The sequence below is a fragment of the Gekko japonicus genome, unplaced genomic scaffold (assembly GCF_001447785.1).
Source record: "Gekko japonicus isolate JY-2015 unplaced genomic scaffold, Gekko_japonicus_V1.1 scaffold470, whole genome shotgun sequence".
NCBI classification, from domain to species: domain Eukaryota; kingdom Metazoa; phylum Chordata; class Lepidosauria; order Squamata; family Gekkonidae; genus Gekko; species Gekko japonicus.
Genome location: NW_015174856.1, coordinates 331,437 through 349,088, shown reverse-complemented (window position 1 = coordinate 349,088; position 17,652 = coordinate 331,437). Strand labels below are relative to the sequence as shown.

At 44.4% G+C, this 17,652-nt stretch overlaps 1 protein-coding gene across 1 annotated transcript in view; it reads left to right on the top strand.

Moving 5' to 3' along the window:
• The window catches only part of PTPRG (protein tyrosine phosphatase, receptor type G), a 355,564-nt gene that overhangs the window by 104,530 nt on the left and 233,382 nt on the right, over nt 1-17,652 (top strand). The window contains exon 3 of the mRNA XM_015424628.1: nt 8,172-8,267. Coding sequence (XP_015280114.1) covers nt 8,172-8,267 — 96 coding nt within the window. The remainder of the gene's footprint in view (nt 1-8,171; nt 8,268-17,652) is intronic.

The following is a 17,652-nucleotide window of genomic DNA, read 5'->3' as shown; positions in this document are numbered from 1 at the left end:
CTGCTTTACTACTGCCACCTCATCTGACTTCTCTCTAGCTTTTAGCAGTAAGGCCACAGCTGCAGCCAGCCAAGCGCCTCCTCCTCGGCTCGCTCAGCCCTCCTTTTTATTTCCCCCTTCGTTCCCGGCACTCCCACCACCCCGGGCACACCCCCTTGTAAAGGTGTTGACGCAAAGGCTTCCAGCTCCGCCCCTCCGTCCTCCGGCTCCCCGGACGGACGGCGGGTGGCACGCACCTCGGCGAAGGTTTCCCGGGCTCTTGTTGTTGAACGCGGGTGGGCCCGTTCTCGTCCCATGTCCCCGCCACTGGTACGCTTGCCCGTTCCCTCTTCGCAGCGCCTCTCGGTGGACTTTGCCTTCGGCGACTGTCCTCCAGCTCCGTCAGTCGCCGCCGCCTTCCCCACAGAGGTAGTAAGTAGCGGGGGAAGAGGGGGAGGGATACTTGCGGCGTGCGGACTCTTCCCTCCCGGCAGCCCCGGGAGGGTCCCAGGGAGGGCCCGGTTGCTACCGGGACAACAGAGCAGAATTTGGAGAAAGAAGTCACCATGTTGTCTGTGGGTGGGTTCCAACCAACCTTGCCATCATCATTGTTCCTGGAGTTCAAGCGGGGATTATGGGAGATCCTGTAGCATGGGAGGAACAGAGGCATGGGGCAAGGCTTGCATCTCATAGTCCTTGGATTTGCCAGGGTCTTCTGTAATTGCAGATCTACAGTTTATCTTAGAGCGTGCTGAGTTCATAGAATCATAGAATTGGAAGGGACCTCCAGGGTCATCTAGTCCAACTCCCTGCACAATGCAGGAAATTCACAACTACCTCCCCACACACCCCCAGTGACCCATGCTCCATGCCCAGAAGATGGCAAAAAAAACCCCTCCAAGATCCCTGGCCAAACTGGCCTGGAGTAAATTACTTCTTGACCCCAAAGTGGTGATCAGCATTTCCCTGGGCTCGTAAGAAAGGGCCACGAGGCAACCCTGCCTGCCTGCCTTCTTGAAAGAAAGCATTGAAGCAACCCTGCCTGCCCTCCTTCTCATGATCTGCCTAAGTTCATCCAGCCTCTGCTTAAAAACCTCCATAGAAGAAGAGCCCACCACCTCCCAAGGAAGCCTGTTCCACTGTGTCAGGAAGTTCTTTCTAATGTTTAACTGAAAACTCTTGATTTAATTTCAACCTGTTGGTTCTGGTCCAACCTTCTGGGGCAGCAGAAAACACCTCCACACTATCCTCTATATGACAGCCCTTCAAGTACTTGAATATGGTTATCATATCACCTCTCAGTCGTCTCCTCTCCAGGCTAAACATACCTAGCTCCTTCAACCTTTCCTCATAGGACTTGGTCTCCAGACCCCTCACCATCTTCGTTGCTCTCCTCTGGACACATTTCAGCTTGTCTATATCCTTCTTAAATTGTGGTGCCCAAAATTGAACACAATACTCTAAGTGAGGTCTAACCAGAGCAGAGTAAAGTGATACCATCACTTTGTGTGATCTGGACACTATACTTTTGTTGATAATAGCCCAAAATGGCATTTGCCTTTTTAGCTAACACATCACACTGCTGACTCATGTTCAGTGTATGGTCTACTAAGACCCCTAGATCCTTTTCGCATGTACTACTGCCAAAGCAAGTCTCCCCCATCCTATAATTATAATCCTGGCCACAATAGATTATGAGATTTGTGGTGGGTTACTCTTCATCTGAGGAGATTTCCATATGACAGGCTCATTGAAGAAGAAGAAGAAGAGATTGGATTTATACCCCGCCCTTCACTACTCAAAGGTGTCTCAGAGCGGCTTACAAACTCCTTTCCCTTCCCCTCCCCACAACAGACACCCTGTGAGGTAGGTGGGGCTGAGAGACCTCTTGACAGAAACTGCTCTTTTTCAAGAACAGCTGTGCCAGAGTCATGGCTTGCCCAAGGCCATCCAGCCAGGTGCAAGTGGAGGAGTGGGGAATCAAACCCGGTTCTCCCAGATTAGAGCCCCTGCACTTAACCACTACATTGAAGCTGGCAGTTTCGACAATTTCCTACCATTAGTTGTGGAACTTCCCAGCCCCTTAAAGAATGATAAAGGTAATGCCCAGGATGTGGGGGAAAGCCTTTACTTATTCTTCCTTGTTTACATTTAAAGCGATTTGTTATAAAGTAGCACCTTTATTTTTCCTCTTTATGAAACATTTTGCTGCTCCTGAATTTAGGATTGTATCACTCACGAAAAAGAGTTAAACTCTGACATCAGCATGCCTAACTCCATGTGGTATTGTGGCCCAAAGGACCAAGAACTCTAATTCAGTCAGCCATTCAGGGTGTTGTTTTTCCTCCCTTAAGTTCATTTTGGAAATGGTTGCAAAGTCATGTTGGCATTTTTATTTGTTTGTTTTCCCAGCTACAAGTAATCAAATGCACTGCGATAAAACTCTGAATTCCCTAACTATTTCGCCATGCTTAGAACTTCACAAAGAAATTAGTTACATGGATAGGGAGGCTTTGCATGCAATTTGGTTCCGAGTAAGAGATTTCACATCCAGCTGGAAATGGCGGCTGAGAATAATTCCTTCTCACACTGCAGCCGGGAGAGGTAATAATAATTAAAGATTAGCCTGTTCAATAGTTAGCTCCACTGAATCAAAGCAAATCATTCTGAGTATTTTCTTAACTTTTTCTGTACTTGGACTCCTTAGCCGCATATTCTCCCCCTTCCTCAAAAATATTCTGGCTCTAACAGCCAACTGAACTATTTTCTGTGCAGTCTAGTTCTCTTATGCATTAAAAAATTCACTGTCCTAAAAATAAAAATAAGTAAACTTAAAGTGCTGCTTGTTGGTCCCTCAAACACTCTGGAATTCCTGATTCCACAGGGATATTTTTCTTCATGCTAAATAAGAAACATTTGGTGATAGGAGACCAAACACACACTTTACTTTACTACTTCCCCAAGCAGTAGGATTCTTTCGGGCAACCTTTTTTGGGTCATTTCCTTGTGAGGAGAGAATAGAGGGTGACATGGGAGCCCTCTGTGGTATGTTCTTTATTTATACATGTGTAAGTAAAGCACGTGAGCAGACATTCTGGGCGATTTCTCACTAGAGCTGCCTCGCAGCACAGCGCCGTTTGCCCCGACACAAACATGTCAATTTCACACCCGAGGCTGCGGGGCTGCATTTGACTCGGGGCTTCGCCTGATTTCCTCCCCAGTTTCATGATCCTCAAAAACCAGGATCACGAAACTGCGGAGGAATTCGGGCGAAGCCCTGAGTCAAAATGCAGCCCCGAAGCTTCGGGTGTGAAATTGACATGTTTGTGTCAGGGCAAACGGCGCTGTGCTGCGAGGCAGCTCTAGTGAGAAATCGCCCTTTGAGTCTCAGCACAGCATCAGTCCCCAAAAAAACTTCTCACCATGGGACAGCCCATGTCGTTTTCATTGTCAAAATTATGGCTGTTTCTCTTCTTCATGGCTGCAGACCGGCATGGGCTGGTTAACATTAGATGGGTTTTTTTAAAATAAAATAGAAATCCATTAAATGCATTGCTTTTGAGATTTGAAATATTAGGAGTGTCCTGAAAGAGCATCTTGATAGTCCTAGATATGTCCTTGCAAATGGATACTGTGACCTAGAGACTTTGAAGTTATGTGAACCTGTCTCTTATTTGGCCGCATATAAGAAATGCGTAGAATCAGCAGGGTGGGAAATCACACTGCACATTCTCTGGGTCTTTTAGAGTTGTCAGCAAGGATGCATAAAGGTAAAGGTTCCCTTGCTCGAAAGCCAGTCGAATCCGACTCTAGGGTTGCGGTGCTCATCTCCGTTTCAAAGCCGAAGAGCCAGCGCTGTCCGAAGACGTTTCCGTGGTCATGTGGCCGGCATGACTAAACACCAAGGGGCACGGAACGCTGTTACCTTCCCACTGAAGTGGTACCTATTTATCTACTTGCAATTTCTTGCTTTCAAACTGCTAGGTTGGCAGGAGCTAAAACTAGAGATGGGAGCTCACTCCATCATGCGGCACCCGGGTCCCGAACTGCTGAACTACTGACCTTCCACAGCCTGCAGTTCAGCGTCTTAACCACTTGAGCCACCGCAGCTCCATAAGGATGCATAGAAGTCTTCAAATAAGCCATCAAGTGTGGGGGCTTAGTGGTTTCAACCAACCACACAAAATATAACCCCCCAAAGCCTAACTCATGTCCAAACCTGAGCCCTGGTGGCGAACAGAGTTCTTTCTGAGAAGGGCTTTTGGAGGGGTTTGTCCTTCCTAATGGTGGCCTGTCTGTCTCACATTTGAAAAGCAAGAAATGAGAATGTCTGCCCAGGGTACATAGATGCAACTTACAATAGGAAGCGTATTTTAATTAGGTGAGAGGGAGCTGTAATAACTAAAAGTGAAAGGATTTTTTTTTTGGCATAAGGGCCTTTACCAAAGACCACAGAGAAGAAAGATTAATTCCCATAACTGCTGAGTCTCAAACCGGAGTCCATCAACCAAACCACGCTATCGGTTTACTGTGTTTTCACGGCAAGACCAGCATAGTTCCTCATTGGGGAAAATGTCAGTAATGATTATGGAGTCTCTCTGTTCAGTGCCGGAAAAAGTAGCCTCCCATGCAAATAGAGGAATGATATTGAACTGCAGGTACTGCCAGCACTCCAAGGATTTGTAAATGTGGGAACAGTTGATGCACAGGTGTTGGTTATACAGCACAGAAGGCCATCTGCATGTTGCTGCCGGTGTGCATGGCCCTAATTTGCACTGCATTTCTGTTAATAAATTAGGATGGCTCCTGCAGGAAAGCAGATGGAGTTAAACAGTTCCTTGATGGCTTTCATATTTGTGAAGCAATACATCACAATAGCTCAGCAATGTGGTTCCCCAACACCTATTGTGCATGGCTGCTGCTTTGCCCAAATATACCATCTTTATTCTCTGCTTGTGGCTCTTTTTCCTGTACAGCCAAAGGGACTGAAATAAGAAGTGTGATGTTTAATGCTTCTGGAGACTTGATGATTACATGTTTACATCACATTGCATGATTACAGGCGAGGCCTGGCGTGATCTGGTCCATGGGGTTGCGAAGAGTCGGACTCGACTGTGCGACTGAACAAAAACAAAAAAAATCCTTGTAATCATTGCGGTACTTCAGGTGCACTGTATTTTTTGAAAATTTAGAAATATCAAATTGCCTTCTGAAAGCCCTGAACTTTAATTATTTGTACAGTCTGTTACACAACAACCCAGACCGAAAAATCTAATAAGGCCCCCTTATGATCTTTTGCAGAGGTTCTGCTCTGGGGGCCCCCATCTTATCAGTGCAACGTGGGTGGAGATTAGAGATGGGTGTGACGATCAAAGCCATGTACAGCATCTAGGGATGCTCTTACCTGCCAATTACCACTCAGTATTTAACCAACCAATCAGAGGAATGTGGGGGAAATCGATGATGGAAGCAGACAGTTAAACTACCAGATAGGGCTGGGGGGGAAGAGAGAGAGTGAAATGGAATGCGGAATTCAGGACCTATTTCAATATTCCTCACACTGAGGAGAGAATTAGAAGGGACAAGAAGGGGGACCCGCGATACTTGCGGGGGGGAGGAGAAGCTCCACAGGAGAAGGAAGCAGCTGCAGATGAGCCTTCTCCCCTGTCCCGTCCCCGGCACCCACGGCGAGGCCCCCTCCAAGCTTCTCATCTTCCCTAGCAGCGGCAGCAGCGGTGAGGCCTAACTGGCCCGCTGAACTTTCTCCCTCCCCCCTCCCCTGGCGGCAGCGAGGCCTCGCCGGCCTGCCAGACTTTCCCCCTTTCCACTCAGCTGCGGTGGCGAGGCCTCGCTGGCCCACCTAACTTTCTCCCTCCCCCCGTGGCGGCAAGGCCTCGCCAGCCTGCCAAACTTTCTCCCTCCCTCCCCCCTCAGCGGCTGCAGCAAGGCCTTGCCGGCCTGCCAAACTTTCTCCCCCCCCCCAAGCGGCTAGGGCTGAGCAGCTTATAGCCGCCGGCCATGCCTTCTCCCCCTCCCCCTCTCTGGTGGTGGTGGCAGCGGAGAAGCTGTTCTAAGAGCATTCCCTGTGCATGTGCAGGGGATGCTCTTTTACTGTTGGGGGTATTTAATTATCTCTCCTATATTATTTTACAGTTTTCAGATTTTTCTGCACACCTGGGCATTGCCCCACGTGCGCAGGGAAATCTCCCTGCCCCCCAGGTGCCCCCGATGTGCGGATTTAGATATATAGATTTTCTTTAGTGAAGGGAAAGTCATAAACCCTTTCTAATAAGTTTCAAGTTCTTAGGGAGGTGCTTTGGCTGAAAACCAGGTTTGAAGATAACAGTTACTGAATTGTTAAATGAAACCATGTTTTCTCAACTTGTGTTGTACAGTTCTGGTGAATCACTAAGCTTTGTACTCAATAACTGAATCAAAATAAAACTTCTTCAGGAATAAGCCATGTCTCAACCTACATTTAACACACTAAGCACAATATACCAAGTTCAAGGGCTGACTGGTTTTTTTAAAAAAATCTGCTTTCATATTACACTTCCCTTTTTTCTACAAATATTGCACTTTAATAAAAAGGCTGTACAGAAATTATCTCAACATTCCAACCCTTATCCCCTCTTGTCCTCAGAGAAGAAATGTAACAATGGGATCTTTTTTGCTGTTTCACCTTGACTCTGGAATTTTCTTCCCAAAGCATATCTCCTAGTACCAAAGGTGTTTAGACTCCCACTTAAAACGTGTTCCATTTTTTCACAGACATTGTCGATTTCTTTATCTCTCTCCCCCTTGGCCTTGATTATTACTTTTTTCTTGCTCTTAATTTTACTTTTTAGGTGTTCATATTCTGGTTTTGAATTTTCTTACATACCCAAGGAAATGTTGATCGCTTTATGGGCAGGCAGCAATTTTTCTCCTGGCCAGTTTGGTCAGTGATCCGGGGGGGGGGGTGTTTGCCATCTTCTGGGCATGCAGCAGGGGTCACTGGCTGTGGGTGAGTGGGAGTATTTGTGAATTTCCTGCACTGTGCCGGGGGTTGGACTAGGTGACCCTGGAGGTCCCTTCCTACTCTATGATTCTATGAATTAAATTTTTATCCCTCCCTTCCTCTACAGAACAGGATGGCATGCATGGTGTATATCCCTTCCTCAAATTTTCCTCCTAGTGACCCTGTAAAAAAGGCTCAGGTAGCAAGACACTGACTGGCCCCAGTCATCCAACTGAGCTTCTTGGCTGAGAAAAGATTTGAACATGGATCTCCCATGTCCTAATCCAGGGGTCCCCAACATTTTTGAGCCTGTGGGCACCTTTGCAATTCTGACACAGTGTAGTTGGCACAGCCACAAAATGGCTGCCACAGTTTACCTTCAGTCTTACAGTGAAGATTCTTCTGCTGTGGTGGCAGCTGCTGGCAAAGCAATTTGTTTTAATAAAAAAAAATCGACACAGTCAGTCAAATCTCCAGTGGCCAATCAGAAACCTTGCCGGGCACCACCCATGGGCACCATATTGGGAACCCCATCCTAATCCAACCAGCTATACCACATGGACTTTCCCAGTATTCTGGTTTATGATGTGGATGACACTGTGTTTTCTTTTTTATTTTATGCTCAATTTCTCAATATTTAGCCAGCTTAGCTGCCTTTTCTTTGTTAAAACTGATTCATGGCTTATTTTAACTATTTGTTTTCTAAACTGCTTTGGAAGCTTTTTAGCGGTGCATGCTGGGCATGTTTGGGTCCGTCACATACTCTCAACCTGACTTACCTCACAGGTTTGTTGTGAGAATAAAATGGAGAAAGGCAGAATGTTATAAGCCACTTTTGGACCTTTACTGGGGAGAAAAGTGGGGTATAAATTAATTAAATAAATACAAAAAAAAATTCAGGAACAAAGGATACTCATACTTGGACAAGGGTGGCTGTGTACATCTCTCATCACACACAACAATTCAATCCGGAGACTGTTTAGTCTTGCTTTTATTACATGGGCCATTGTTGCTCAACCAGCAGCCAAAATCACGAGAATTCCTGGATCAGTCTCAGAAACTGACCTACAAAAGGATTTGCAAGGTTCTGTAACATTTTGTGTCCGAATCCTTTCAAGACTAGATACTAGAGCTTTGATAAAAGTCTTGTGTCTTTATTCTCAACATGATTTTGTCCTTCAATTTCCCACAGATGCAGATTTATTTCTACAACCCTGATGACTTTGACAGTTTTGGGACAGCTATCCAAGAGAAAAGAGTCATAGGCGCCATGGCTGTGTTCTTTCAAGTAAGTTAGTCAATGGCCTGAACTCCTAAGAGGGAACAAAGTCTCAGTGTTGTTGTTGTTGTTGGTTTTATTTGTACTATTATTGTGATAATTATTCATGGAATTGTTTCTGGCTTAATGGATGCATCTGTTTTCTCATTCACACCTGTCGAAATGAAGGATATTTCACCTTGTCTGCCGTGTGATTTAAAATGTAAATAAGTGTGTTTAGAAACATAATGAAAATTTTTGCATGCATTATTCTGATTTTTATAGCTGCTTGACTGGCGCACAGATTGGAGAACACATTTATCATAGGACTTACCTTGCTACTGAAGCACGTTGCTCAGGTTCTTGGAATATTAACGGGCCAGTTAGGCTGGAGGAGAACTTTAAATTCAGATGCATCTTGCCAGCATATTCATCAATATATTTAGTCAATTCTCCTGTCCTTCCTTCCTTCTTTTTCTGTAGCAGCAGCATCTTATTATAAATTGTTGTGGAAACTAAATTTTTCAAGGAAATCAAGTTTTCCAACCCACTGGATTTATGGAGCCCTCTTTTTTATATATAAACTGCTTTTTGCAGGGATGCGAATGTTCCCATTAGCTCATTTGCAGGTTCAGCACACCTGAGGACTTGCAGTACTTTGCAGGGGCCGCTGCTTATGATGGCTGACAGGTCAAGTCAAATTGAAGTGGTGTTCAGCTCCTTTGTCTCATTATATTGGAGAAATGGTTTTCCTTTTCTGAGTAAAAGGATAAATTGAGGTGAAAGTGATGGTCCAACCTTATTCCAGTAACCTGTCACAAGTACACACACACAAGCTGTGCCTTTCAGCGTAACAGGTTTCATGTGTTGGGGAAATTGTCGGTGTTTTAACTTTTTCTGTTACATGTCTGTGTGGGCGTGTGTGTAGACTGTACTATCTTAATAGCTAAAAATGGATATTGCATGGGGGGGGGGACCACATTTATCCAAGTGTAGCAATAAATACAGTATTTCCAGTGCAGTCCTCAACAGAGTTCCACCCTTCTAAATTCATTGAAGTCATTGGGCTTGGATACAACGCTGCCTAGTGTTGCACTATAACACAACTCTGCTCAGGTTAGATCGATCCACCATAGCAGCACAAAGCTAATTTTCCAAAGGTTCTTAGGATTTGGCAAGAGGTTTCTATCAGCGTGGAACAGACAATGAGAGGACCTATCTCAATGGCTATATTATACAATGCTGCCCTGACCTGGATGGCCCAGGCTAGCCCGATCTCGTCAGATTTTGCAAGCTAAGCAGGGTCAGGCCTGGTCAGTATTTGGATGGGAGACCACCAAGGAAGTCCAGGGTCATGTCACAGAGGCAGGCCATTGCAAACCATCTCTGAATGTCTCTTGCCTTGAAAACCCCATGGGTTCGCCATAAGTTGGCTTCGACTTGATGGCATCTCTCTCTCTCTCTCACACACACACACACAGAGAGAGAGAGAGAGAGAGAGAGAGCGAGAGAGAGAGAGAGCGAGAGAGAGAGAGAGCGAGAGAGAGAGAGAGCGAGAGAGAGAGAGAGCGAGAGAGAGAGAGAGCGAGAGAGAGAGAGAGCGAGAGAGAGAGAGAGAGAGAGAAGGCTGTCAGAGCTTGGAGCAGTATAGGGGCAAATGGGCACTTTTTCCCCAGTGGGATGTTGAGCACAGTCTTCCCTGGAACTGCAGCAGTGTTTTTGTTCAGTAGTTCTGAAGCAAGGCAATGCTGGGGTTACACATGGACTGCTTTCTGCCTTTTGTCAGGGAGAGTAGACCTGACTTTCCAGCTCAAAAATGTGGCTTTAATATTGTTTTTAATTCATTTGGACCAGATGCTATTAAAAATAAACCACTTGACATTAAACTGAGCATTTTAACAGCCGGGAAGATAATTGGCCAAATTAATTAGGTCATGGGTAGTGAAGCAAAGGTGAAAATATTGTGCTCTGTAAAAGTGGCCTCCACAGTATATACGTGTGTAGGCATTTATAATGCTGCCAAAGAATAAATTTTATTTAAAGGGAGAGGCATGGCTTTTTATCAGGTGACCAAGAAATGCACAGCATGAATCACCTGAAGGCAGTACATGCTGTTATCTTTTGCCACACTGTCTTCTGCAGTGAGTGCCACATATTTTATTTCCAGAAGTTTTCCTTTATTTAAAATTAGGAATGTTTCTTCAAAACTACATAGTGGAATAGTGTTTTTATGGTCATTTGTGCATCAGCCTTGATCTCATAGCTAGGCATGAGTCCAGTGGTCTTAGAAGTCCTCATAAGTGTCCTGTCACAACTACGAGAATCTGTCTGTATCAAGTGACTGGACCAAGGAGAGTTCTCTCTTCTTTACAACGTTTATCATGTTTGTTTTTCTAACTATAAAATTCCCTAATGTCAAGGTTTCTTATGAAATCTGAGCCTTTCGGTGTGGTTTAACTGTAATGCAAAATTTCCAGCAGCTCATCACCATTATTTGTGCATATTTGTACAAACAATTATATCTATTTATTGATTGATTTGATTTATACCCCGCCATCCTCGTCAAAGCAGGCTCAGGGTGGCTTGCATAAAAATTTAAAACAGATAAAAACAGAACAAATATAAAACCAGTCATAAAGTACTAGTAGGCCATTTTATGTAACAGTGGTGAAACATTGGTATCAACCAGTCATAATGAGGAGTGCAGTCAGCAATGGTGCTAGGACTGTCATCTCAGTCTGGTTCATGCTGGTGAAGCACAGGCTGTTGGTGGTAGTATTAGGGCACAGGGTCTTAAGCTTATTAGGTGCGGCTCCTTAGTTGAATGCCTGGTGGAAGAGCTCCGTCTTGCAGGCCCTGCAGAACTGTAAACAGTCCCGCAGGGCCCTAGTGTCTTCCGGGAGCTCATTCCACCAGTGCGGAGCCACCACTGAGAAGGCCCTGGCCCTGGTCAAAGCCAGCCTGGCATCTTTCGGACCTGGGAGGGCAAGATGGTTTAGAGACCCTGAACGCAGTGCTCTCTGGGCAACATGTGGTGAAAGGTGGTCCCTCAGGTATGTAAGCCCCTGACCATAAAGGGCTTTAGAGGTAAGAACCAGCACCTTGAAGCAAAGTCAGTACGCTATAGGCAGCCAGTGCAGTGTTTTTAGCGCAGGCTGGATGTGCTCCTGCATGGGGGGGCTCAACAACAGCCTGGCCACAGTGTTCTGCACCAGCTGAAGCTTCCAGATTTGGGACAAGGGCAGCCCCATGCAGATAGCATTACAGTAGTCTAATCTCAAGGTGACCATCACGTGAATCACTGTCACGCAAGTCGTTGCGTTCAAGGAAGGGAACCAACTGCCTGATCAGGCAAAGGTGATGAAAGGCTGACTTAGTAGTGGCTGCTACCTGGGCCTCCATCATTAGGGAGGCATCCAAGAGCACTCCCAGACTCCTAACCTCTGGCGCTAGCACCAGTGGCACCCCATCAAAGGTCAGGAGTGGGATCCCTAGCCCCGGACCGCCTCAACTCAGGCACAGGACCTCCATCTTCATTGGATTCAGTCTAAGCCAGCCAGCCATGGCTTGTAACACCAAACCCAGATTTTCCAGTCTAGAGTCAGACTGGCTGCCCAACAGCAGATAGAGCTGGGTGTAATCCGCATACTGATGACATTGCAGCCCATGTGTAGTAGATCAGGTCTCAGCCCTATTTTGGAAGATCGTCTTGGTTCATTAACCTGAACCGTTAAGCTCTGAATTTACTCCTTACTTACTTGCTTCTTTTCTTCTCTGTTTTATCCTCACAGCAACCATAGAAAGTAGATTAGGCTTATGAGAGATGGTGATGGGGCCAAGGTGTCACATAGTCAGATTCACATGGCGTTCTGAACTCAGATCTCCTCAGTGTTAGTCCAAACTCCTTTGCTACATTTTCTCTCTATTAGCACTCACTCTAAAGAACTGTAATTACTGAAGTAAATCCCAGTTTCCTGACATCCACTCACTGGCCATTTTCACATTACCATTCTAAACCAGATGTTGTTTATTGTTGGCCTGATTTAGAGTAAAGCGATACAGCGAATTTCCTTCTGCTAATGAGCTGTCTTGGATGCGCTATGGTAATTTCAAACAGTGCCACTTCCCCACCCCATGCAATCTTCCTCTGACTTTTTTAACATTCTAAGGTGAATGGAATCAATGGAGTCAATGCATCTCAATGATGCTGCTATAGCACTTCAGTGCTATATTGGTTTAGCGCTATAGCGCTCACTGTATAACATTCGAAAAAATTAAGAGGAAGATCCCATGGTGAAAAAGGGTGGGGGGAAAGCAGCATTGTATGGACATTTTGAACAGCATGCCACAGTTGTTCAGAAGCACAGTGAAGGGGCTCAAAATGGAAAAAAGCAGTTTCCCTCAAAAGCGGCTCAACTACACTTTGCTTTCCTGAAACAAGCAAGTTTGTATGAACAGGTAAATCAATTCCGCCAGCAGCTGGTTACTAAAACAGGTCTGTCTGAAATGACAGAAAAAAACCATTAGCAACGAGTTACTAAAATGAAATACAAAAACAATTTGAAAAGGGTCACAGTCTAGTGCGCTGTTCTTCAAAGCAAGCAGAAAAAATCTAGAGAATATGACAATGCAGAATTGGTTTCTCTTCACCTGTTCATCCCTTTGTCCTATACCTTTAGCACTTGTGTTAATGTAGAAATTTAAGGTAGTCTAAGGGACTGGGATTTGAGTTTGAACTATTGTACTTGTGTCGCATGCCACATGAGAGTCTTGCTACTTGTTCTGGAGTGGATGTGCTTCAGCAACATGTGAACACCCCTTTGCACTTTTTTTTGACAGTGGTGATTCTATATCCATGTTCTGTTTCGCTGCATTAAAAAGTTTTTGAAAAATGCAAAACAAACTTGGAGTAAAATTAAAGTGACCAACATGGAGAGTTTCAGATATCACCAAGCTTTCAAAGTCATGCTGAATATCACAGTATGTTTTCCTTGAGTTCCTGTAGGCTATTTCTCTGCTCCATTTGGTTTCCATTGTAGTTATAATCTCTGCTGCATATTGCATGCTGCAGCATCTCGCCGAGTGGGAGCCAGTGAACCGTGTCGTAGGAAGACCTCGTGAAATAAAAGGTTTCTCCCTGAGCTATTATAGGTTGAATGATCCTCTTAACCTTGTTTTATGCAGCATTACAGAAATATTTTTATGGATATTTCCCTGCTCAGAAAGTTCAGAACTAAAAATGTTACTCTTTTATGCATATGCGCTCTCTCTCTCTCTCTCTCTCTCTCTCTCTCTCTCTCTCTCTCTGAGCTAACTGATAATGATTTTTTCCTTGTAAACCAGGTACAAGGTTGTAGAGTAAACATTGTTTCATAACCATTAATGAATTTTTAAGTTGTACATAGCTTACTGTGTAGAGGATGGGAGAGCTTCTAGTGTCCTGGCCCCACTGCTGGACCTCCTGATGGTACCTGGTATTTTTGGCCACTGTGTGACAGAGTGTTGGACTGGATGGGCCATTGGCCTGATCCAACATTGGCTTCACTTATGTTCTTATGATGTGATAGCTGTTGTTTTGAGATGTGCTTGTAACTCACTGCTTCAATTCTGATCCAAGTTCTCCTGAGCATCCCTCTTCCCTTCTTCTCTCTAACAATGTGATCAGCAGGGAAAAGAAGGAGAGTTCCGTGACTACACTTTTTCTCCTCAATAAGAAGAAGACCAGACACAGATCCTTGCGTTACAGTTTTTCTTATGTAGATCATCTGTTCCCGGTTTTGAGACTCAGGCTGCGGTCACACACACTAAATAATCCACTTTCAATCCACTTTCAATGCGCTTTCCAACTGGATTTTTACTGTGTGAACTGGCAAAATCCAGTTGGAAAGTGCATTGAAAGTGGACTATTTAGTGTGTGTGACCATAGCCTAAGTCTAAAAGAAATTCACATTGCATTACAGATTGGCCCTGATCAAGCTGCAAGCGAGTCATGAGGGAATAGTGGCTTGCCTGATTTCTGAGTTCATAATTCATACTTGAAGTGAGATTTAGGCCAGTTGAAAGTCCCACTTCCTCCATTTTCCTACTCTCATCACAGAGGCCACCAGAGAGAGGGCAGGAAGCAGTCAAATGTTCCTCAGTGGTAGCTGGATCCTGCCTCATCTTAGGGTCCATACCCCCCAACTTCTGCCATCTAGTTAGATTCTATATATAGTGAATGTTAATGCTGTACTTCATAATTATTGGTGACACATTTAATAATTAAGAACCCTCATTTTTGCCTATTTAATAATTTAACTTCAGCCATATAAAAGTTTTCTTATTGAGTTCATTAGATTTCAAGGACAGTTGCCAAAAGCCAGTACACTGGGCCAGAAAAGGAGTAAATTAAAGTAATGATGACTTTATTTTATATTTGGTAGTGATAACGTTTGTTATATATTTGAATTTTCTATGTTTTTCCATCAGTAGGTCTTTCTGTGGGACTGTTTTGCACCTTTCAGTTATAAATAAGCACAATCATCAAAATTTCCTCTTTGTGGTCTCTGTCCTATGGGTCTTGAGTGTGCTCAGAATCTACCTCGATAACGAGACAGACTGTGCACACCTGGAGCCCCATATGTGTGCATACACAGATGTCCACTCCAAGGACACCATTTACATGCAAGCAGGGGGGATATAGTAAAAGAATTTAAGAACAAATGTTGTTGGTGTTCTCCTTTCTCTCAATACACCTTTTTAAAAAGCTCTTGCACTCTTTTCCCAAACTGCTATTGAAACTTGGGGGGTGGGGGGCATTTAAAGTATCTTTTCTAAGCAACAGATTCTCAGATAAAAATTCAAATGCACTGTGGGTAGAGCACTCATGCCTCTCTAGATTTTGATTGAGATCTGTGATGTTTTTCTTCTGGTGTCAGTCCTGCTTAGAAATGTTGCCTTTGCCAAGCTGTTTGGTTCAGTTGACCTGATGACTGACTAAAATTACAAGGTTAATTAGAATAAAAAATCTGAATAGGCACAAGCTGTATATGTCCTTAGGTGGTTAACTGACATTGTTTCAGATTGTGGTTACACATGCAGGAGGGAGTGATTAGATGTGAATGGCTCTACAGGGGTTCCACGTTTGTTGTTTCTCAAGGACTCCGGACTCCATTTTTTCCAGCTTAGAAATACAAAAAGGATTGTCTGATTTACAGCCTTGTGAACTAAGAGCTAAATGTAAATATTAAGATTCACATCTTGTATACATACATTATATTTTAAACAGTCGTTGAGGGTTCAGTTTAATCTTAATCTTCAGCCTCAGTGAGGTGTGCTGCAAAGGTTTCTTCCCTTGAGTTTGATAAATTATTGCTCAAATTTAAAAAGGCAGGGTGGAATTTGACACTCTGTCTCTCTCCCTCCTTCCAAGGATGATAGATATGTTAATAACCTTGAACACTATTCATTATATGTCTTCAGAGTTTCTTCTCAATTAATCCTCACAACACGGTATTAGGTGGGTCAGTCTAAGAGCTGTTGACTTCACACAGGCCATTCTAGGTCTAATTAAGTAACCAACAAAGCAACTGGGGGAAAGAGCCTTGTTTTCAGAGGAACAAGCAGGTAGCAACTTCGACAACTCTTATTTGCATTCTACTAGAGTAGGGACTCTAGGTTGTCATTGCCATTTATCTCAGAGTGTAAGACATTAAAGAGTGAATACTGCTCTGAGCCTGAGAGCAGGGTTTTTTTTTACTAGTACCATGTTAGAACGTAGATCCTTCAGGTGGCTAGGCCAGGAAAATTCTTTGTTTCCAAGTCAGAAAGTTAAGGAGCCTCTTTTTCCTTTAAGAAAAAGGAGCTACCTTTTTCGTTTGAGAATAACCAAAATTGTCCAAGCTTTGACTGATGATCGGCTGAAGCATAGATCCTATATCTGAGGCACCCAAACTATGTTCTGTGGACCACCACTGGCTTACATACGCTTTTCATCCAGCATGCAAGGAGATAATAAAGAAAAAACGCTGAGTGCCCACGTCACCTCTGTACCTATGACAGCGTGCCCACAAGAAAACACAGGTGGACTAGGGGTGTGCAATTTTGGGGGGGTTTCGGGTGTATTGGACCCCCCAAAATTCTGGGTATCCCAAAAAATCCTGGATCCCAAAACCAGCAAAGTATTTGTATCCAGGATTTTTTTGAAAATCTTGATTTTTGGGGGGTCCAGTAGACCTGAAATGTAGGGGATGGGAACCAGGAGTGGCAAAGCCACAAAACACAGCTGAGTAGTGGGGAAGAAACAGCTACCCACCTCTCAGCTGTTCCTCCTGATTTTTTTCTGCAGTCTGGTTTAAAGGGACTGCAGAAGAAGTAGGGGAAACAGCAGCTCGGAGGTGGGGAGCAGTCTCCCAGCCTCTCAGCTGTTTTCCCAGATTTTTCTTTCAGTCCCTTTCAACCAGCCTTATTTAAATATCCAGGATTTAAATATCCAGGTTTTTTGGGGATTTTTTTTTATTTTCCTGAAAATCCTGGATACTTCTAGAATGTCAAAATATTCCCAAAAAATACAGACAAGGTATTCTTTGGGTACATATTCAGCTCGGAAACATCCAAATGCACCCCCCTAGGTGCACCTGAAGTGACATGGAGCCAGCACCACATATGCTTGAGATGTCTATCTATAAAAAGGAGACTCTGATTTACAGCCCTTTTACAGATCCTACAGCAACTAGGGTATCTGTAGCACAGAATAAATTGGTCATGGTAGTGGAGAGAAAAGAAGGAGATGCAGAGGAGTGAGAGATGCTGGAACGGGGAGAAACAACGGGGAGAAACAAGGCACTAGGGAGAAGGGTGACAGAGGTAAGGCCCGAGTCCCAACCAAACCCAAGCAACCCCTCCCCCAGGCAGAACCCACCTTTGCCTTGGCTTATTTCACATAACGACTGTTGTATCTCAATATGGCCCTTAGACCAAAAATATTAGATGCTCCTATCCTGTAGAAACTAACAGGAAGATGTTTGTTCTTGGCTGCAAGTTGCCTTAGTTTTCTGGACACTGTTTCTGATGTTGATCCTGCCTAATTCAGCACTCCCTTCCTCATGTTAATTTTTCACCTGTAGTTCTGCCTTGTGCTATGGATTGTGTTTCCAGATGCTTACTTGGCACTCTGACTGTGGCAGTTGCTTAGATTTTGACAGGTGATTGATTATAGGATTGTGTGAAAGAGAGGGTATGGGGAAGTGTCAGAGGTAACCATACCGGCTAGTTCAATAAAAATGATTGTCCTTGGAAACAAACACCTTGTGTTGCTTTTTTCCTGCCTGTGTTCTGCCAACAGGCATTTGCAGTCTCTGGATCATGATGGCTGCAACCTGCTGTGTTGAAACTTCTGCATCCATGGGCTGACTGTGCGATGTCGGAAGATAATCTC